Consider the following 23,502-nt stretch of genomic DNA (forward strand, 5'->3'; position numbering starts at 1 on the left):
TAGTTGTCCTTCCAAATCCTGACAATTCTGGTTCTGATGGATCAGATTTCGATACTGATTCGGATGATGAAATTTCTAATATAACGTACACAGAAGCTTGTAAAACATATACTGAAACTCAAACTAAATTAGAAAGAACGCATGAAACTCCAGTGGATGGAAGGAGAAAAAAAGTATAATGATAATTTGAAAGACAAAATTTTATTGAAAGACTCGGTAAAAAATAAAATACAAGAAATGGAGCCAGTAGAACTGTTTGAAACATTTTTCTCAACTGAAATGAAGCAATATATTATAGATGCTTGCAAAGAAAATAATTTTGATTTAAAGTTAAAAGACTTAAATACATTCGTGGGAATAATCATTTGACTTCATTCAACAAAAGGAAATCTCAGAGGGATTACTGGTCACGTGATCCCTTTTTATCTTGTAACGTTGTTTCTTCTGCTATGTCACGTAATAAGTTTGAAGAGATCAAATCCAAATTAAAATATTCACAAACGAAAGATAAAAATCCAACTGACTATGCTTGGCGTGTCCGTTCACTATTAAATCTATTTGAAATTAATATTATGAAGTTCGGTGTGTGGAGAACTGCTCTTTCCATCGATGAAATGATGGCTAAGTCTTATGCGAGGACGGTTCTAAAACAATTCATTCGTGGAAAACCCATACGATTTGGTCTCAAATTCTGGGGTCTTTGTACTTCCGATGGTTTTGTATTAGGTCTTGACTTATACTGCGGAAAAAATTCTACAACGGGAAGTAAATTTAGTAAGTGTGCATTAGGTTCTCGCGTTGTCATGAATTTACTAGAAAAGTTTTTTCGTGTTATACCTCCGAGCAAAATATCTAGTTTCATCTTTATTTTGATAATTATTTCACAAGCTTAGATCTCGCTGTGCATTTGCAGAAGCTTGGGCTAAAATGTACAGGTACTATTAGAGAAGATAGAGTCAAAGATAAAAATGTTCTAAATAAAAAAGCTCAAAGAGGTGAGTATGCCGTGAAGCACGATAAGAACAGTGGTATAAATTACATCACTGTGATGGATTCAAAACCAGTTTCGATTATTTTTACTGCTGTAACTCCATTATCCTTTTCAAATAGATACAGTAAGCAAGAAGGAAAAAAAGTTGAAATACCTTTTCCGAGGACTATTAGCGTCTATAACAGTTTTATGGGTGGCAATGATGTCCACGACGGACATTGTAACAATTTACTTCCGAGTATTCGTTTAAAAAAGTGGACATGGGTAGTTTTTTTAAGACTAATTCAAGCTTCGATTGTAAATACCACTGTACTATTCAATGCTGTCAATGATGAGAAAAAAAGGGTTGTAACAAAAGATTTTGCACTTTCAATAGCTAAAAATTACATGACGCAGAGACAATGCAAAAAAGAGAAACACAATATGTCCAAACAAACAAAACTCAAACTTTGTTCTTATTGTCCCGTAAGAACGAGAATTATCTGTGAAAAATGTGATTTATCGATTTGTGTTGAATGTTTCAAAAAAAAACACTGAAAAATTCGTATTGCAGTGAGAGACAAGGGGACTCACTCAAATCAAGCACCTCGAAAAGTGAGAGGCAAGGGGACTCACTCAAATCAAGCACCCCAAAGGAGACAAAATTCTACTACGTCCTCGTCGTTATCTCTGGGTCATGCTAAGAGTAGAACGTTTTTTATCTCGAAAACTATTGAGTTTGGAGAAAAAGTTTATGGAACAAAAAGTCTTAGAATTTATCAAGGAACACGCATAAATTTTTTTAGAATTTTTGGAGATGATTTTGGAAAAATGGATTTTCCGTATTCTCCGAAAATTCAAAAATCGCCTCGGAAAATTCTGAAAAAATTCAGGCGTATTTCTCGTTTAATTCTAAGACTTTTTTGTTCAATGAACTTTTCATCTAAACTTAATGGTTTCCGAGATAAAAAATGAGAAATGTTTTTTATGGATTTTTTTTAATTTTGCCACCTGGAGAAACTTTGATAGTCGTTATCACCTCTGATCATATTTGTTTGATGATTTTTTAGCGGTAACATTGCTAAAAAAAATCGCAAACTTGATTTATCGCAAAATTTTTCAGGTTTTTATTGTTTAATTGGCTATAACTTTTTTATAACGCAATCAATCGCAATTTTGAAAAAAGATTCTGAAAGAGCGTTAAATTTCCCATCCAAATACGTGTTTGCAAAAATTTCTTAGGCTATGACTACCGAAAAAACGCGTTGAAAATCGACAAAAAAATTGAGCATATTGGTCGTTAATGGGTTAAGAATTAAGTTAGCTATTGCAACATGAGCGAGAGAGAGTGAGAGTGAGAGAGAGGGAGACTTATGTGATGTTACTTATCAACTATTATTTGTATTTAGTTCGTACTCTCGTGGTTTGTCGCGTTATTGAGTAAGAATTCGTTTGTATTTAATGTAATGATATTAATATTGAATTTTAAATTTAAACTTATGCAATAAAACATATATGATTATTTGGAATATAATTAAGGTGCAACGGTAGTCAATTTAATTAATCGAACCGTTCGCGATTCTGCTTCTCGCGCGTTAGTTCGAACTATTGAGAGAGAGAGGGGGCGCGCGATCATTTGAATAAGCAGTTACACCTCAGCTGTGAACGCGAGTTACCGCCGATTTGTTTTCGCACTTTGTTTTCGCCGAGAAAAGTTTTCTCTGGGACAAATACGTGCAGGTGTGCAACGACGATATTGCAGCAGCGAGCAGTGGTATAGAAGCAGCAGATAACAGCTGATAGAGGAAGTACAAGGCGGAGCAGTTGATAATTGAGGGGCAACGGCAGTTGAAATTTTACAACAACAATTACGGCTGATCACCGTAATTGCACCGCATGGTAGGTGCACCTCCCGTCATATTTAGCTATACAAAATATATTCGATATTTTGTTTATTCGTGATAGCGTTATTTTTTGTAATCGCGCCGTGCGTTAGTTCGCGGTAGAATTCGAATCTTCTCTCTCTCTCTTTCTCACCGAATATAATTAAGTTGTAAAATCCTATTTTCGTTCGTCAGTCTTTCGGCCCAACAAAGACTGTAGTGATTTTTTTTATTAATTAAAGTCTGTTAAATTAATTCGCCGTTTTCGTCATTTGATTTCCCTGGCAGCTTAAGTATTTGAAACAGGCTTAGATTTTAGTCCAATTACATCTAGGGGATTAAGAAGATTAGGAGTAAAGTCGCTCACACTTAAAACTCATCAAGTGTAACAAGACACGTGACTTAAGGTGAGTTCAACTCTGATCGATAGAAGATAAATAGGATAAATCATCTGACGTTAAGGCGAATACTCGTATTATCATACGTGTTTAATGGAGCGGCGGTTTGCTCTGCATCGTGGGAGTTTGTTCTTTAATAAATTTCCCATTTTTAGATTTATTCCCCCCCCCCCCCCCCCCGTTACAAAGGATAGACTTTACTCTAGTTTCTTATGGTGCGAAGTCTTTCTTTGAAAAAAGATGTGATTCAGCTCAAGTTTCTCATAGCACGAAGTATTCTATGAGTCCAGCATAAGTCACAAATAGGAGAGGAAAGGCTTACTTAGGTAATCACAAGAGAGAAACAATTTGAGTATAAGCCAAGTTTATTTAATCTCGAGCGCTAACTTTGCAAGACTAGGAGAGAATACTCTGACCTGTGCAAAATAAGCCTATTTATATACAAAATTTATAATCTCACTTACGTAGAATAGCTCTTTTCACGCTGTTTATGTAAATGTACAAAATTATTTTCTCTTGTTTACAATAAAATGGACAGCGCTAAAAAAAATTTAATTAGTGTAAAAAATATAGAATTTAATATAGATAATTTAAGCATAATTTGCACTTATCACAAAATCGTAGTTAAAATTTATTAACTAACAAAATTAGTTCATTCAGTAGTGCAAATTTTACAATAAAATAATAAAAATTTTTACATAGAAACATAACTTATAGCTAATAGACATCATTACCAATAAGAAATAATTTAATTGTATAATAATATTTGAATAATAATTAATTTATCTTTTTGGACAATTCTTATAATGTCAATATAAAATCGGCTGATTAAAAAATTAAAAATTATCAATTCTAACAATTTTGTCAGTAAGTACAAAATCAACGCTTTCGATAAATATACTCTTATTTGTTTAAATAAATTATTGATTTTTTATTTATTGATAATATGTAACAGGCTGCCATTTAGTCGACAATCTCTTGAAAGTACCTTTATTCCGACTAGACGACGTCTTGTTATCTCTGTGCTCAAAGCACAGCAACCTACCTTGTCTCGGAGTGCGCCTGCGCAGGGTCTCCTAACTATTCCGAGCTGGGTTCCCCCAACTCGCCGCTTGGCGGCGCTGTCGCCCTTACTAGTAGCGCTCGTGCGGCCTCCGCTGGAACCCAAGTTGAAGATTCCCGCCTATCGATATTTTCGTGATTCGTGCTACGCTACCGGCGAATTCGAATCTACTGTAAACAAATACTGACGCGACCTCCGGACAAAGGAAAGACGAAATAACGACTATTTAATTTGAAGATGACGATTAATATTCACTTTATTTATGCAATTTATTTACACGAGGGTTTTGCCGAGAGACTTACGCACGCTTGCGCGAATGACAACACACGCAGATTGAGAGAGAGAGAAAACCGCGATTACCGCGAACTAACCGCTCGCACGCAACAACTAATTTTCCTCGCGCACGCTGCGCGGGATCGCATGCAAATTACAACGATAAAAAGGGGGAAGGTGCACCTACCGCGAGAACGATGAGGATACGGTGGCCAACCGTATCCGAACGACAAATTGCTAGAACGCCGCTTCGCTGCTCGCTGCACCGCCGCGAATACTGTTGCTGCTGTTGTTGTTGCTGCTGCTGTTGTTGCTGCTGTCACTGCTACTGCTGTTGTTGCTGTTGTTACTGCTGCTATTGCTGCTGCTACCGCACCCAGCGCACTGCACCAAAGTTCGCTATGCTCTCGCACTGTCACCAGGAAAACGTACCGGCTCGGAAATGGAGGTTAGCTCGACGCTGACAGAATGAGTGGCACAGTCATACTGCCGGTTGGAGCCTCCCCTCCCGGTCATTGCCCCTACGCGCTCTCTCTCTCTCGCGAACCGAACGCGGCTCCTCTCGTTTAGCCGCTCATTAACCTCGCGCGAGTCTGACGATTTTCGGTAATCGTTGCAAATAATAATAACTAAGTTGCTCTCAATAAAACGAATTCTTACTCATGTTCTTTGGATCGTTATCTCGACCTCAGAGTATTGGCTTAATTATAATAATTAATATTTGTAAAATTATAAATAAATTAAGTTTGTACATTAAAATTCGATAATATTCAATGGTTACGATGGGGGGTCAATAAGTCTCTACAAAATCCAAGAAATGGCGCTCGTCACGCTTAAATTATGATGTTTTTGGCAAGCAATACTACTAACTAGATATCGTACAAACTTTCAGCTCGATGCATTAAGTTATTTTTTTGTGAGCGTTGGTTGAACAAAAAGTTATTGATTTATTTGAAAAATGAAAAAAACAGAGGTTCGAGCGGTGATAAAACATTTTTATTTGAAAGGCCTTACACCAAAAGAAATCACAGTTGAGTTGAACGCCGTTCGTGGCAAGTCTGTCCCTGGGTTTAAGACTGTTTGTAACTGGATAAATCAATTTAAACGCGGTCGTACAACAACAAAAGATGAACCTCGTTCAGGACGCCCCGTAGAAGTGAGTACGCACGAAATTATTATTATTATTATTATTAACCAGAGTATAGTACAAAATATTACAACAAGTAGTAATAATTATACAATTTTACAATTACAAATTTGTAATCCGGCAGAGGATAAACCTGTTCGCTGGTCTGGTATTTTAAAACTACTAAACACTTAAATAAAATTAAGAAAAAGAAAATAAAAAAAAAACAAAGAAAATTAAGAAAAAAATAAATAAATAAAAAAAAAAAACAAAAAACTTAAAACTAAGAGTCGGTTTGTAATAGATTATAATATTTCACAGATGAAGTATGGCTTAATATTGGTAGCAAGAATGCTTCCTATAAAAGCTTACTTCACCAATTATCTTCGATTTTGTTCTGCTATCTCCAATATCTGATTAACATTTGTCTGGCCGTTACGATTGTCGTCATTGATGCTTTCATTTTTCTTGCATATGATATTCTTTCGTATGTATTTAGTCTAAAAGGACAAGTAAGTCCTGTAGCACACGTGACTCTATAGTGAGGGAACATTTCAGTATGTTGTCTATGTGAATCAGATTTACATGTTGCTGTGAATACTATGTCATCTAAGACTATCAAATCTTTATATTTAGGTTGTTGTTCAAGTGAGTACAATGAGTTAGTGAAAGTTTGATATCCTCTGATACCTCTATAAAAGTATAATAATGCTTTATTGTTTCCAAGATAATTGATGTCTCCATAGGTCATTCGAATATTATTTGTTTGTAGAATCGGTTTTCCTGGTGTATTTTTTGGTTTACTTGTTTCTATTTGCATACTATTATTGTCTGCAATGTCATCTATTTGTTTAAATACTGTTTCTATGGGTTTATATCTTACTTTATCTGTATTTGGTTCTTTGTGATCTTCTTTGTTTTCTTCTTTTATGAAATGTATATGTTTTTTACCAATTAATTGTTTGTATGTGCAATACATACATTTATTAATGAAATTTATGTTGGTTGTATCTGTTTTTGTTTGAATGTAAGTTTCGTTTCTTTTTCTCTCTTTGAGTCCGTTTTTTGTTTTGGTATTAATAGTTATCCGTTGTGAGTTCCAAGCTATGTTAATCACATTAGCAATTGTTTCTATTATTTTTCTGTAGTTATCTGATACATTAATTTTTTTCATGTTATATTCAGACATTCGACGATGAGAACGATTGTAATGAAGTGTACAAGTGCCTTGTGAACACAAATATGTCCTTACATCCAAGAGAAACTTATCCCCATCCACATCCACATGGACTTCCAATGCTGAATGTAGACTATTATCAAAGTTCCCTTGTTGCTTTAGTTTGTAATATATTTGTTATAAATTGTTGCAATGTATTTTGTGGTTCATTGTATTTCTGTATCTAGAATGGATGGCCTTTTATCCATTTTTTTATTTTGTCCTTTATTGTTTTAGTATTGCCATTTAAAGTTTTGAGGTGAGAAGGTAGTTGATTGAAGGTGGCTAAAGCTCTTGTATAGCTATCTTTAATGCTGATTGTTAATTTTCTTTTAAGGGGCTGTATAGTTTTTTTCCTTGTTACGGAATTTTTCTTCAGGAACATATCTTGCAGGTTGACATAGTGATACACTAGAGATTCCATGGTGAATGTTTGATCTATGTTTAGTGGATTTTTTTCATTTATAAACTTGTTTTTATTTATTATTTGTAATAGTCGTGTTTGTAGAGTTTGTATATATTTGAGTCTTCCAATGTATGCTCCACCCCATGCTATAATACCGTATGTTGTTATGCTATGGAAAAGTGCATAGTAAATCATACGTAGATTATCTGTGCTCATTATCCTAGATAATTTGTAGAAAATATAAGTTAGATATTTTAGTCTATTGTATAGCATGTTTGTATGCATGTCCCATCTCATATGGCTATCGAAATGCACTCCAAGGTATTTAGTGTTATCAACTTTTCGAATGGATGCACCTTTTATATTTATATGTAGATATGTTGAGTTGCTATTGCAGTTATTTCCAAATGCCATGTATACTGTTTTGTCAATGTTTAATGACAGTTTATTCAATGCTAGCCAAATGGATAGTTTGTTTAAGAAGAAGTTCATATTTTTTTCGACCTCATGCCATGTTTCGCCTTTCACGATAATTACCGTGTCATCAGCAAAAGCCAACACATTATCATTTGGTAGCAATTGTAACATATCATTAATGTAGATTATGAAAAATAAAGGTCCCAATATTGTACCTTGTGGTATGCCAATGTTGACGTGTTGATATTGACTATATTCACCATTAGTTTTAACTCTTTGTTTCCTATTACTTAGATAGCTTTTGATAAGTTCACACGCACTACCTCTAATTCCTATCTATAGAGTTTTTTGAGTAGAATTTTGTGGTCCACAGTGTCAAAAGTTTTCGCTAGATCCAAGAAAGTTGCTGCTATTGATTTACTTTTATCTAGTTGATTGTATATTGAGTTAGTTAGGTAGTATAGGGCATTTTTGGTGCTAAGACCTTTTCTAAAACCAAATTGTTTATTAGAAAATAAATTATGTTTGTTGAAAAAACTTGTAATCCTGATTTGTATTAATTTTTCAAAAATTTTGACGATATTTGATATTAAAGATATAGGTCTATAGTTTGTTGGTAGATACTTCTCTTTAGTTTTGTGGATAGGAATAATTTCAGCACTTTTTAATTCGTCAGGCCATATTTCTTTTTGTAAGCATAAATTAAAGATATAGGTCAACGGATCACTTATATGGTTTATTATCATCTTTAGTACCTGAGTGTTGATGCCGTCAGATCCTCCGTTTTTGTTGCCCATTTTCCTTATTGTCTGTTGAACTTCTATTCTATTTGTTAAATGTAGAAAAATACTGTTGTTGTTCATAGATGGTAGAGTAATGTTACTATTTATTGGTTGTCTAATATTATCACATATCTGTTTGCCTACTGTACTGAAAAATGTATTCATTTGTTCTGCAATGTCGTTTGAGTTTGTAATTTTATTATTACCTATTAATAGATGATTTATGTTATTGTTTTTTTTGGTTTTCTTCCCAATTTTGTTGTTGATTATTTTTCATAGTTTTCGTGGATTGTGTTGATTTGTTTTGATTTGATTTTTTTCATATTTTTCTTTAGCTAGATCTATGGTCTTTTTTAAAGTTTCTACATAGTTTTTATATTTTTCTCTTTTTGTTGCATTATTGGGATCTTTTTTCCAATTATTATAAAGTTTTTCCTTGTGTGCACATGATATCATTATTGCTTTAGTTATCCAATTACTCCTTGGGTTCATTTTATTCTTATTGTGTTTATTGTTTTTAAATGATGCCGTAATACATGTTTGAATTTTTTCTATTAATTTGTTCGTAGCTAGATTAGGGTCTTTTATAATTTGTATGTCAGTCCAAACAGTTCTTTTGGCTTTATTTTTTAGTTTAAAATAGTTTATTATTTTAAAATTGGTTTTTTGTGTACATTTATAATTATTCCTTAAACTCATCATTATGGGGTAGTGATCATTGAAGGGTACGTTGAGGACGTAAATTTTATAGTTGACTTTTCCTAGCCTAACATAGAAATTATCTATACATGTACCTTTGTTAATATCAATATTGGATGGTCTTGTTATGGTATGTAGTCCAGGGCAATATCCATTTTCTAGCAGCACTTGTAAAAAATCTTGATCAAGTATTTCTTCACTCAATATATCAAAATTAAAGTCTCCCATTAAAATATTGTTTTTATATTTTTTGTTTATTTTCAATAATTCTTTGAGATTCAATAGGAATTCAGATTTAGATAAATTATGAGATCTGTAAATAGCAGACAGCACTAAATTTTTGTTGTTTTCTAGTGTAATATTAGAGTTAATTATTTTTAATTTATCTATTTCAAGAACTTCTGTAATTTCGGTGATTTCTTCTTTCATATACGAGGTGTGTTCAAAAAATAACGAGAATTTTCGTTTTATGAAAAAAATATTTATTTATTCATCTACATTAATGTTGTCGCCTTCAAAGTAGTCCCCTTCGGATACAATACACTTATGCCAACGCTTTTTCCAATCCTCGAAACACTTTTGAAACTCGATCTTTGTAATAGCTTTTAGCTCTTTCAGCGATTCGCTTTTAATGTCATCTATGCTTGTAAAACGACGGCCTTTTAATGTTCTCTTTATTTTTGGAAATAGAAAAAGTCACATGGAGCCATATCTGGCGAATATGGAGGCTGAGGCATCGTTACAGTTTCGTTTTTGGCCAAAAATTCACGAACAAGCAATGAAGTGTGAGCAGGCGCATTATCGTGGTGCAAAAGCCATGAATTGTTTTGCCACAAACCCGGGCGTTTTTTTCGGATTGCTTCACGCAAACGACGTTGAACTTATAGGTAGTACTGCTTATTGATTGTTTGACCTTGTGGCAAGAATTCATAATGCACTATGCCATTAAAATCGAAGAACACAGTGAGCATAACCTTCACATTCGACCGTACTTGTCGAGCCTTTTTCGGTCTTGGCGATCCAGAATGCCTCCACTGGGACGATTGAGCCTTAGTTTCGACATCATATCCGTAAACCCATGTTTCGTCACCTGTTATAACACGTTTTAGTAGTTCTGCATCGTTATTGACTTCATTTAGCGACTCCTGAGCAACTTCCATTCGCCGCTGTTTTTGTTCGAAATTCAACAATTTTGGAACGAATTTTGCTGCCACACGTTTCATACCCAAAACATTCGAAAAAATTTGATGGCATGAGCAAACTGATATGCCAACATCATCAGCGACTTCTCTGATTGTGATTCGGCGATCGTTCATAACCATTTCTTTCACTTTTTTCACGTTTCCATCGGTTGTTGAATTGCTTGGGCGTCCGGGTCGTTCGTCATCTTCAAGGTTTTCGTGGCCATCTTGGAAACGCTTATACCACTCATAAATCCTTGCTTTACTCATAGCAGACTCACTATATGCCTTTGTTAACATTTGACAAACTTTACTACACTTTATTTCATTTTTTACGCAAAATTTAATACAAATTCTTTGATCCATTTTTTTTCACAAACGAAAATCGCCGAGCTCGAAAAACACGTCTAACGTTAGCGGCTGCCACTTAAAAAGTAAGCAATGAATATTGCTGAAAATTTTATCATACTTCAGGGGCATGTGTACCAACATAATAAAAAAAAATTTTATACAAGCGGACTCTCCAAACCCGCGAAATTTAAAAATTCTCGTTACTTTTTGAACACACCTCGTACAAAACAACTCCATCTGATTTGTTTATTTTACTTTCATTGTAATATATTTTATAGTCTGGAATATGGAATATTTCATGATTGTCTAAATTCCATGTTTCTGTGCATACTATTATACATGGTTTTTTTTCGAGGTTCTTCAGAAATACTAGTAATTTATTGTAATTTTTTTTAAGGCTTCTGATGTTTATACAAAGAATGATATTATTTTCTTTACATATATATTTGTTTAGATCATCAATATTATCTGTGTTATGTTTATTTTCAAATATAATATCATATAAGCTGTTATCCATATTGTAATATTGCAGAAAACTATTTAGTATTCCTGGTTTTATTACCTGTTGGACTTGGAGTAGATAATGATGATAACGATAAACTGTTATTTATTCTCGGACGGTTATATATCTTGCGGGTGTTTGTTTCAAAGTTTATTCTACCAAAATATCTTTGATAAGTTGGTTGAATTGGATAATCTGTCATTTCAATATACCTTTTTATTTTCATTTTTAAAACTTCACATATTTCGCTGTCGATTGCACTATGGTTTATAGTACGTTGTAGTTTTTACTATATGTTTCATTGTGGAAAATGCAGTTTGGACATTGGAGTATGCTGCTACTACACATTTTTGCTTGGTGCTTGCCTGCACATTTATAACACGTTGGCTCTTTTTTTGCTTTTTCACACTTTTCGCCGCCGTGGCCAAAACCTGAGCAGTTGTAACACGGATATGTGTTGATGACGTCAAAAACTCTACAGTTTTGACATCCAATAAATAATTTGTTACTATTGATTTTTATATGTTTATATAGAATAGATGATAACATATGGAACTTCTATTATTGCAGTTACTGTTTTATTTTTTTCATTTGTAAATACATGATTTACTTTGCATTTTTCTTCGTATTGACTAAAATTTCTTGCATTAATATCAGTTTCTATATCTTTTACATTTGTTGTGAAAGCTTTAGAAATTCCTACTACTTTAACAAACGGTTTACGTATTTCTTCTTTTAGAACAGTAAGTGCCGGTAGTTTTTTTTGTAAAGTTTTTTCTAACACTGTGACATTTTCTTCGGTCATGCAGTTGATAATTATTGTGTCAGTATTTTTAACTTGTACACTTTTTGTTTGTATGTTTTTGTCTTTAATTAAGTAATGTGCTACTTGATTTTCTAAGTTTATGTTATCATTACTCTTTTTCTTTATTATTAATCTTGGTATTCTTTTGGGCTTAGGTTTTGGTAGTGCAATTATTTCAGCATATGTTTTTCTTATAATGTTAGTATTTGCATTATTATTTTGTTTTTCTTTAATTAGTAGTTCATTGAGCAATTCATTTTTTTCTTTTGTTTCTTTGTACAGTTCTTTCAATAGGTTATTTTCGGCTTTTAATTGTTGTAATTCATCCAGATCATTGATCTGTGTTACATCCATATGATTATCTTTTTCATTTAAAATTTGCTTTTCATTCACAAGCTCATTTAATATTTCCTGTTTTATTTGTTCTCTACTTACAAGTTTAAATTGTGTTATGAAAGCACTAGCTTGTTCACTTAAGTCCCCATATGGCAAGTTTGATGTTAGTGCAAAATTTGGATGCTCCTGGCATATTATGAATGAGCTGTTTATTAGTTTGATTGCATTTCCTGCATTGATTTTTGCGACTATTTCACTCGTATGATAGAAATTTCCACATACTAAACACACAACTGCTCCTACTTTTGTATTTGGATGACACTTGAAATGCTTATGTAGCGATGATGCGTCAGGCGGTTGCACGTCCGCACCGCTCGACGGCGACATCGTGACTGAAATGGTCAATAAAATCCACGATATGGTGTTGAGTGATAGAAGATTAAAATTGCGAGAATTGGTTGAGGCCACAAGGATATCAAAGGATACAATCATTTCAATTTTCCATGAAAAATTGGGGATGAAAAAAATATCAGCAAGATGGATGCCGCGGTTGCTCACTGTTGAAAACAAACGAACCCGCGTGGTCACCTCTGAGGCTCTTTTGGCACGCAAAGAATAGTCCAAACAATGGATTACCGCAGGAGAACCAGCCCCAAAGTAGGCAAAGACAGTGAAGTCAGATGGCAAGATTATGACCACGGTTTTCTGGGATGCGCATGGAATCGTCTCATCGACTACTTGGAAAAGGGCCAGACGATCACTGAACCATATTATGCGTCATTATTAGGTTAGCTGAAAGAAAAAATCAGAGAGAAACGTCCTCACTTGAACAAAAAAAAATACCTCTTTCTTCAAGACAATGCTCGAGTTCATTAATTGACCATCCACCGTATTCGCCTGATTTCGCTCCCAGTGGCTTTTTCTTATTTCCTAACCTCAAACAATGGCTTGCCGGACAACGATTCACGTCGAATGAAGAAGTCATCGCCGAAACAAATGCCTATTTGGAGGGTTTTCAGAATTCATATTCTTCTGATGTCTTAAAAAAACTGGAAGGCCGTTTAATTAAATGTGTCGACCTTCAAAGAGATTATGTTGAAAAATAAAAAAAAATTACATACGCAAAACTTTTTTTTCCTTCTTTTTGTAAAGACTTATTGACCCCCCTCGTAAAAGTATTGAAAATATAATAATCCTAATTTATGCCTTAAAATTTATATAAAAAATACTTTGGTTTATTGAAATTACTTCTAAATAATGCATTTTAATTGATCAATCTAATTGGTATATCTATATCTATGAGTAGAGTGTCGTCAAGCTTATATGGTCATGAAATTTGACTCTTGCTCTAATACAATCATATAATACGTGAGGTGCCGCCATTTAATATACTAATTGATAGATGTAGATTTACGAGTTTAGCGGGTTGCCGTAATACAGTGAAAACGAGAAAATAGTCTAGGAATTCATAGATAGGACCGTTACACTAAGCTTCGGCAAGGTACTTACAATCGTTCGTAGTTCCTAGAATCGGTCTAGTGCGATCGCTTTGTCTGTCGAAATCTGACAAGTCGTTCGTTATGTGAAAACGCTTTTTCTTTGGTGAACCATCTTGCGAGTATGTTACAATCCTCCAATCACTTCCACGGGGCACCCAGAAGCTGTTTCCCGAGCGCAATCGCCTAACCGCCTGCTAGCTTCTACCCTCTCCGTTTGCTAATCAGACCTCTCTTTCTTTTCCTCCAGTGCGTATGCACACTTAGTCGGCGCAAGACTAACTATGACTATCGCACCTATGCTCTCTCTTTTCTCGCTATAGCTTTCTCTCCGCGAAGTTTGTGTTACGAGCTGACCGTCAATAATCGATCGAAGGGCTCGTCACTTACCAATTCGCTGACATATGCTCGACACTAGAATATATTATAAATTTTCAACACATAATTATTTATATTATAAATGATTATTTATTGCTGGCTTTAGGGAGAGAGAGACATAACGAGCTACAAGCCGTTTTTTATAAGGTTAGGATATCTCGAGTACATTAGGTGATGGAACAATTGAGATCAGATTAGGATTCAGCGCGTCAAAATATTTCGGAAATATATTGACGCGGCTCTGGGTTTTTTGGCTATCGGCCTGTATTATTATTGGTGCTAACAAATTTGCGAGATGATTCTCTGGTTCGCTGAAACGAAAATTCAAACCTAATAAATAATAAAATGTGAAATAAAAATTAGTTCTCATGTTAAAACATCTATAAAATAAATATTACATTAAAAAAATTAATTTATATATTTTAAGAAAATGTAGAATGTATTTCAAAAGTCTCACCAGAGTAAATATGAATTGTACGCACGACAAAACGGAATTTGTTAAAGCAGTCTGATGAAAAGTTTTATATAAAATCTGATTAATAACATAGGTATACAAATAATAGGTCATTTCCGGTATCACAAGCCAGCTATGTTATTTCCGAAGGATTTTGGTGCGCTGAATCTAAATCTAGCCTCAAAATTGTTCAATCATGTCAGGTTTTTGACTCGTATCCTAACCTAAAAGTGCAAAAAGCACTGTTTTTTGACAAGTTTTGTAGCATCGTAAATCAATGTTATTACAGTAAGCTATTTAAATCTTTTCCTTCAAAATGCCGTAGAGTTTACCTAAATATCTTTTTTTTTGCCAAGATATCACATTCTGAAATTTTCATATTTATGAATTTCTCAAAATTAGAAAATCCATTAACCTATTAAGTCTTAAGTGGACGATTTTCTTTTACTTTTTTCAATTAATCTTTTATCAGGAATAGACATCTCTGACGTAAAATTGTCTGAATTTTCGATATATGCTGTTAGATTTTTGAAAAAATGCGTGTGTGTGTACGTGTGTGTATATGCGTGCGTGTACGTTGACTTCAGATTCGTCATCAACGACCCCAAAAACCTCCGAGTAACAATGTTTGAGTAAGTTCACTGAACACAAAAATTCGTGCAACAAAAGGTTAATGAATTTTCGAATTTTGAGAAATTCATAAATAAAAAAATTTTTAAATGTGATATCTCGGCGAAAAAAAAGATTTTTGGGCAAACTCGACGGCATTTAAAATAGGATGATTTGTACTTTAATATGCTTTAAGTAATTTTTTGTGAAAAAATTTATTTACTGTGCTTCATAACCTCAAATTTGTCAAAAACAATATTTTTTACATTTTTATTTTTATAAAATCTAAAACCTATCTCAAAAATCTATCTATACCTATCGGCTATCTCAAAAACTGTGATGGAACCATTCTGAGGCCAGACTTGGATTATGTGTACCAAAATCCTTCGGGAATACTATAGCTCGCTTGTGATATAAAATCTTGTATACTTGTGTAACAGTACTGATAAGTTGATTACCTGTGATATAGTCATCAGTTAGATCAGTTGCAAACAAGGATCCTACCAATGTTTCTCATTTGAAATTTTTAAAGTTTTCTTTATCTTTTGTTTTAGATGGATTTCTATTACGGTGATCAAATTAGATAATATAAACTCAATAATTCCGAGCATTGTAAAAGTAGATAATATTGAAGTTGATTATAAGTATTAACAGATTTTACGGAGTATGGGCCAACAGTGAACTACTCTTCATAAGAAAATATTACGTTCAGTCTATTGAGGACAAATACTCTGTTTAAATTATATTTGGAGTAGTCTTACACTCATCGATACAGCAGATCATTATGAATGAATTAGATGCTCTACGCCAAGAGGCGGAAACTCTAAAAAATGCTATCAGGGTAAGTGCAATTAATGTATATATTATATTTATATGTTCATAATTTGTTTTTCTATTTTACATTTTCTAGTGATTATAAAATATTTCTCTAAAAGTTTGGTAATCTATGGTTATTTCTTTATTAAACTGGTTGAATTCAAAACAATACAGACTCTATGAGAGCTCGTAACTAATGTTATTTGTGACCAAAAAATTGAGAAGACATATTTTTTTACTTTTAAATGAACTCTTTTCGATGGTGCCCTTAAATTTTCCTAAAAATTATGAGAAAATCGTAAAATTAATTACATAATTATTTCTACCTCTTGTAATTTTAAAGGATTTTGCCGTAAATATAGACAGATTTCAAATGACTGTTAAAATACCGGCAATTTTTTGCGTCGACTTTCAATTTGTGAAATTTTTAAAAGTGTCATTTTTCATTCATATATGTTATTATTTGTATGTATTTTATATGTATCCGTTGTACGAATGTTAATGTTAGATCTCGAAAAATACCGTGGTTAAGGTATACCAATGTAGTTTATAAAGCCAAGTTACGTTTTGTCCCATATCAGAGTCACAGATAATAGTTATATATTATATATATATATATATATATATATATATATATATATATATATATATATATATAACTGAGACAAATAGCGTTGACTCAAGATTGCGAATGAATAAATTTATTTTTCATTAAATGTCTGACGGAATAATACGTGAAAATGATGTATTCCTTATCATTGACTTCGCACAAAATTCCAAGCGCTAATCTGTGTATCCCGATTGTTTCCCGTATACATCTGTTAGTCTTACAGAACATCTGGCTTTCATTTTATGTGTTGTAGGGCTATAAACGTTGCAATTAGTGTCAACTACTTGTTTTGACATTATCGAGTTTACGACGTTGCAAAATTCAATGTTTGCTGGATGTGTCAGCCTTAGTTTTATTGTCGGGTGATATGTCGATATGCAGGAAGCTGTGTTCATTTGGAGAATCGCAAATTTATGTTTTTCTGATTTTATTCTACATCATTTCAAATAGACACACCCACGGGGCACTACGTTGAGCACATCTAAGAGCTAACGATTGGTGATGTTTTGTATTGTATTATTCCTATTTGTATTACACTTTACAATCATCAAAATATTTGTTAATCCAATTTTAGAGCCAACCCGTTGGATTGGCTCTAAAATTGGATTAACAAATATTTTGCTGAACAAAATGGAGAGTGCTAAGAATAACATAACTTTACAATCATTTCATTCTTGTTAAATTGAAGAGTCATGCTCCCATTATTTCGGCAAAACTTGTATCCGTTTCCCTGCAAAGTTCGTAATGGATAGGAGCAAACCGACCCTCTATCCGTCCTGGTGACCGTGCAACTCATTCTCCTTGAGAGAGTGCACTTTTCGCAAGGGGTTTCGATCATAACCCTGCTAGGATATGTTCATATAGAGAGGATCAGACGCTTGAAGCGTTATCGAGGAACTCTCGTGAAATGTCTTAAGATTGCGGAAAATTTGTGGCACGACGCGCACAGTGAGACCATTAAAAAAAAAATAGCGAAAAAAATCGTACTAAACGTGAATTTTTCATTTAATTAAAATTAATGGTTCAGGGTGAAAAATGTTCCATTTAAGTCTACAGCTTAGGAAACTGGATCCCTAGCAATGATTAGATTTGATTAACACAGGTTAATCAGCTGTAAAAGCAGCAGATCGACTGGAAATCAAAACTATCGACAGCCTAATTTTATTAAAAATAAAGTTTTTGCGTTTCAATTGATGCAATCATGTTTTTAAGGCTGTTACAACAAATATAAAAAATCTTTAAAGTAAGCAGTGGAAATATGTATAAATGGCTAATTTCGTTAATGAATTTTCGTTGACAGTAATAATGCCAAACTGTTTCTTTTAATTTAAAATACTTTCAGAATGACAAATGAAAAAATACGACTATGAAAAAACAGTTTTGTTCAAGTTTTCATAGGTTAGTGTTTCTTCTTTGACAGCAATAAAATTAAAAACAATGCTTAATACTCTTTGTAACTAGTATAATTACACAGGCCAACATTCATAAAAAACTCAAAAACGTGAAAGTATATTTTCGAAAGTAATCGATCGATTCAAAATTAATCAATCACCTCAAATTTACAATATATCCTAACCTAAAAATGCAAGAATCACGATTATTGTTATGTTCGACGTTATGTAATAGCGTCAATAAATTTTTTTCACAAAAAACAGTAAAACCATCATAAAGCACCACTCTTGCCCTTTAAACTCTATTTTTTGTATTGAAGATATTTTTTTCATGGAGATATCATTAATTAATTTTAAGTATTTTAGCAGTTTTACAACAGCATTTAAATGACAGGTTACATGGGTCGAGGGTTAAGTCAATTGAGTTCAAGGGTCTGGGCTTATATGGTCACAGGTTACAATCGTTGGGCGTTAAGGAGAATGGGTTTAAAAGTAAAGTACTCAACTTCAATCAATGATATCTCAATAAAAAAAAATCTCTAATCTAAAAAATGAGTTTTAATGGGCAAGAATGCTGCTTTGTTATGATTCTACTTGTTTTTGGAAAAGAATTTATTCATGGTATTACATAACCTCGCACCTAGCGTATTATCGCGATTTTCGCACTTCTAGGTTAGGATATCTCGAGAATCTTAGGTGCAATTTTAAAGTCAGATTCTGATTCAGCGTTTCAAAAACTTCCAAAAATATGCTATCATGTTTTTAGATTTTTTCTATTTTGAAATTTTGTCGGCCTGCGTTATTAAAACTTCTGGGGAGATTCTACTATAACTATATTAACACTTGAAGTCCCACGTATAAATTGGATAAGATAAAAATAAGTTACTAATACTTTTTCTATTGACTTGTTGAATTGTTTATCAAAAATTATGTAAACAAATTACTAGAAATAAAAAGTTATTAAATAAATTCATTATGTTGAACAACGGACTATAGCATTAATTAGAGGAAAACCAATAAAGAAATTTTCTATAACAATTTTTTATCCAATTTCAATTTGCTATTGTGAAACACTGATAAATAATTGTATAGTTAATGACTTTGTAATAAATCTGAAAACTGATCACGCCATTTGATTCTATGGAAACAATTGTGATGCAAACCCTTACAATATATTACCGCCAGAAGTTTATTAATGTAAAATACAGTGTGTACGTGAATTCTTTTGTGTATTTTGTTTGCACAGTTTAAATTTTTATACATATTTATGTATATATGTATTTTTTTATTCGTAAGTTCATTTTACGAGGTGTGTTCAAAAAGTAAGGTGACTTTTCAAATTTCACGGGCAACGTACTTTCGATTATCGATTTTTTTGTTTTGTTATGTTGGTACACTCTTCCCGAACATCTGTACCAAGTTTCAAGTGTATAGCATTTTTTGTTTGGTTGTGAGAGGCGTAAAGGTTATAAGTGTTTTGCGTGCTCGGCGATTTCTTGCTATCGAAAAATATGGATCAAAGGATTTGCATCAAATTTTGTGTAAAAAATAAAATAAAGTGCTCCAAAACACTTGAAATGTTGACGGTGGCATACGGTGAAACTGTTCTGAGTAAAAAAAATGTTGACAAGTGGTACAAACTCTTCCAAGATGGCCGGGAAGATGCCAATGACGAGCCTCGCTCTGGACGCCCAAGCACGTCAACAACTGATGAAAACGTTCAAGCAGTGAAGAAAATTGTTCTGGAAAATCGTCAAATCACTATCAGAGAAGTTGCTGAGGATGTTGGTATATCGCTTGGCTCGTGCCATGAAATTTTTTCTAACGTTTTGGGCATGAGACGTGTGTCAGCGAAGTTTGTTCCGAAATTGCTAAATTTTGACCAAAAGAACCGTCACATGAGCATCGCTCAAGAACTGTTGAATGACGTCAACGACGACCCAGATTCACTCAAAAGGGTCATAACTGGTGACGAATCATGGGTATATGGTTATGATATCGAAACCAAAGTCCAATCGTCCCAATGGAAGAGTCCAGATGAGCCAAGACCGAAAAAAGCACGCCAAGTTCGATCAAATGTCAAAGTTTTGCTCACTGTTTTCTTCGATTACCATGGCGTGGTGCATCAGGAGTTTTTACCATATGGACGTACGGTCAATAAACAGTATTATCTTGAAGTTATGCGCCGTTTGCGAGAAGCAATACGAAGAAAACGCCCAGAATTGTGGAAAAACAGTTCATGGCTTTTGCATCACGATAATGCCCCTGCTCACTCATCTTTGCTTGTGAGAGATTTTTTGGCCAAAAACAACTCCACAATCATGCGTCAGCCACCATATTCACCGGATTTGGCTCCATTTGACTTTTTCTTGTTCCCAAAACTAAAGAGACCTATGAAAGGACGGAGATTTGCAACGATTGAAGAGATAAAGACTGCATCGCTGGAAGAGCTCAAGGCTATACCGAAAAGTGCTTATGAGAAGTGCTTTGAGGATCGGAAAAACCGTTGGTATAAGTGTATTGTATCTGAGGGAGATTACTTTGAAGGGGACAACATAAATATTGATAAATAAATAAATATTTTTTCTTAAAAATACAAAGTCACCTTACTTTTTGAACACACCTCATATTTCAACACATTTATACTGTTTTTTTTTATTTAGAGATATTATCAACAAATTTTAAGCTTTGATAATTGTACAGCGGGCATTGCCAGAGTATATGATCAAGATGTTGATATTCGTGTTTATAGTCACAGATGGCGTTGTTAAAGAATTTTATTTTATAAAGAAAAGCTTTAAGATTGTAGTGACCTGATCTACAGTGATTAATAGTGGTTATTTTTTTGCGTGAGAGATTGAGCTTACAAAAGCAAGGTTTAGCTTTATTATTATTTATATATTAGGAAAATGCAAATTACACCTTTTGTTTTTCAAAATAGAAACTTTTATCATAATTTGTTTAAACACTGTTTTATAACACTTGGAAATAACAAAAGAAAATATACTGTAACAGGCTGCCGATTAGTCGCTAAACCCAAGCAATTGTTATTGCCGTAACGGCCAACCGGTGCTCTGCTAACTGCGTGCTTGGAGCACGCTAACTCACCTTATGCCGGTGTGCGCTTGCGCCGAGTTCTCGTAGCGAACCAACTCCAATGCTCGTACTGACCGCTAGAGGTGCTGGTGCGCTCGCTTACCAGCGCTCCGTCGGCCGCAGCCGATAACTCGTTTGACGTACGACTCTATCTATCGCACTCGCGGTCTATGATGAATTCTCGGCGCGTTCAAATCAAAACATAAATACCGGTGTAAGGTGAGACGAAATAATATAGTCGTCTCGTATTGTTCACGAACCACTTTATTATGATAACTAAACCTTATACACGGGATGAGTAGCCGAGAGTCTTGGACGCACGCTATGTATACAAGATTAATCTAACGGGGAGAGAGAGAGAATTAATTCCGCGGACGCCGCTGACTAACCGCACGCGCAACAATATTAACGAAAATCACCGCGCACACTGCGCGGGATCGCACGCAAAATCAACGCAAAAGTGCAGTGCACTTACCGCAAAGATGGTTCGGATACGGTGGCCAACCGCAACAAAAACTAAGAGATGCCGCTGCCACCTGCTTTGGCTGCTGTCGTTGGGCTACGCTGCAAATACTGCTGCGGGATTGTTGTTGCAGCCGTCGTTGCTGTGCCCGAGGTGCAGGACACGCACTCACTTGCAACACTCCGCACAGAATATCTAATGTTCTCCTCTAACCCCTTGACACTGCTATGAGTAACTTGGCGAAAGACACGATGTAGCAAGGCTGATGAACTCTGCTATACTAACTCGCTCGCCCTCCCCTCCCGGTCGTTGCCCCTAACGCGCGCGCGCCCTCTCTTTCTCTCTAACCTAAGCCGATCACCGCTATTTCGCATAGCCACGCTTGACGGTGCGCGCGAGTCGTAACGATTTTCGGCAATCGTTGCAATACATGTAATTTACTGTTTGTGTATATAAAAGATGACCAAGATTGTTGTTATATTCTCTAGTGAATGTATGGGTTATTGGATTTATAAAGTTAGCCAACTCAATAACCGAATAATTATTCTAGTTACATAATTTTTTAACTTTACGTTTACTTAATGATGTTTTCTGAAAGTATTCTCAATAAAAAAAAAAACAATCTGGCAAGAGTTAGTGTCAACGAAATACATGAATAAAATTAGCCATTTATATATTTCCACTATATACCTTATACAAAAAAAAATATTTTAGGGATGAAAACATAGTTTATTTTTTTTAACAGTCTCAGAAACATGGTTGCAACATTTGAAACGTATAAATTTTATTTTTAGCAAAGTTAGGTTGATGATAGTTTCGGTTTCCAGTCCCTCTGATCTGGTTCAGTCGAGCTGATTCTACAGCTGATCGATCTATGTTAATCATTGTTATGGATCCGGTTTTTGAAACTGACGAGTTCTGTGATAGTTTATAACCATTCTGTATTTTTTTATTTTAGAACCTTTTCCAGTAGTTTTCTCTCCCCAGAGAACATGCTACAAAGGAGAAAACGCTGTATATTGTCGGTTTTCCTATACTCACAGTTTTCCCTGTTCATCCGGTGAAATGCATTTTTCTCTAAAGTCTTTGTGATCGTACAGAATCTGGGAGTTACCCACAACTTGCTCAGTTAGTCTGTTTTGCACGTTTCATATCCTTTTCAGGACCGGGATTTTTACGTTGAAATAGGACTTTTTTTTACGCGATATTTGTACATAAAATCGAAGAATCTGTTATGTCAAGCGTGCGACAAAGTGTACCCCCTGATAAGATAGTTAAAAAGACACCCTCCCAGGATTTGCGGGATTAGTTTTTTACTCAGTTAGGCATGTCAAATGAATTCCTTTACCAGTGTTTTTACGTTTTTTTTACGTTTTATTTTTCTTAACGAAATAGACTTATTTTTGGAGTCTGATAAAATTTGAGCATATATTTCATGGCAAGACAAATCACCTGATATTTTTTCATGGCGTTTGACCTGTCGCATCTAACCTAAAAAAATCGAAAAAATTTCAAATCGCTCTCAAATAGACCCATCGTGAAGTTCAGGCTCAAAATATTGAAGAAAATTCAGTTTTAATATATTCTATTTCCGTGAATTTTTTCAGATTTTTTCAAGTGATGCGCCATTTTTTTTCTTATCAAAACTCTATTTTTTAGTTATTTTTTAACGGGTTTTGACCGCTAGCACGAAATCGAATGCATCTACGATGAAATAAGTGCCTCCGTTGCATTCTACGAAAAAAATACATAAAAAAACACGTATACCTCTTCCTCATATC

The 23,502-nt window shown here is 34.1% G+C and overlaps 1 protein-coding gene across 1 annotated transcript in view; it reads left to right on the forward strand.

Annotated features, from left to right (window-relative positions):
* The window catches only part of LOC131665279 (guanine nucleotide-binding protein G(I)/G(S)/G(T) subunit beta-1), a 265,346-nt gene that overhangs the window by 36,164 nt on the left and 205,680 nt on the right, over positions 1-23,502 (forward strand). Inside the window, exon 2 of the mRNA XM_058937065.1 lies at positions 15,900-16,186. Within this exon, the coding sequence (XP_058793048.1) occupies positions 16,130-16,186 (57 nt within the window). The 5' untranslated portion in view covers positions 15,900-16,129. The remainder of the gene's footprint in view (positions 1-15,899; positions 16,187-23,502) is intronic.

Source organism: Phymastichus coffea, unplaced genomic scaffold, assembly GCF_024137745.1.
Source record: "Phymastichus coffea isolate CEN01 unplaced genomic scaffold, Cenicafe_Pcof_1.1 PCOF00049, whole genome shotgun sequence".
NCBI classification, from domain to species: Eukaryota; Metazoa; Arthropoda; class Insecta; order Hymenoptera; family Eulophidae; genus Phymastichus; species Phymastichus coffea.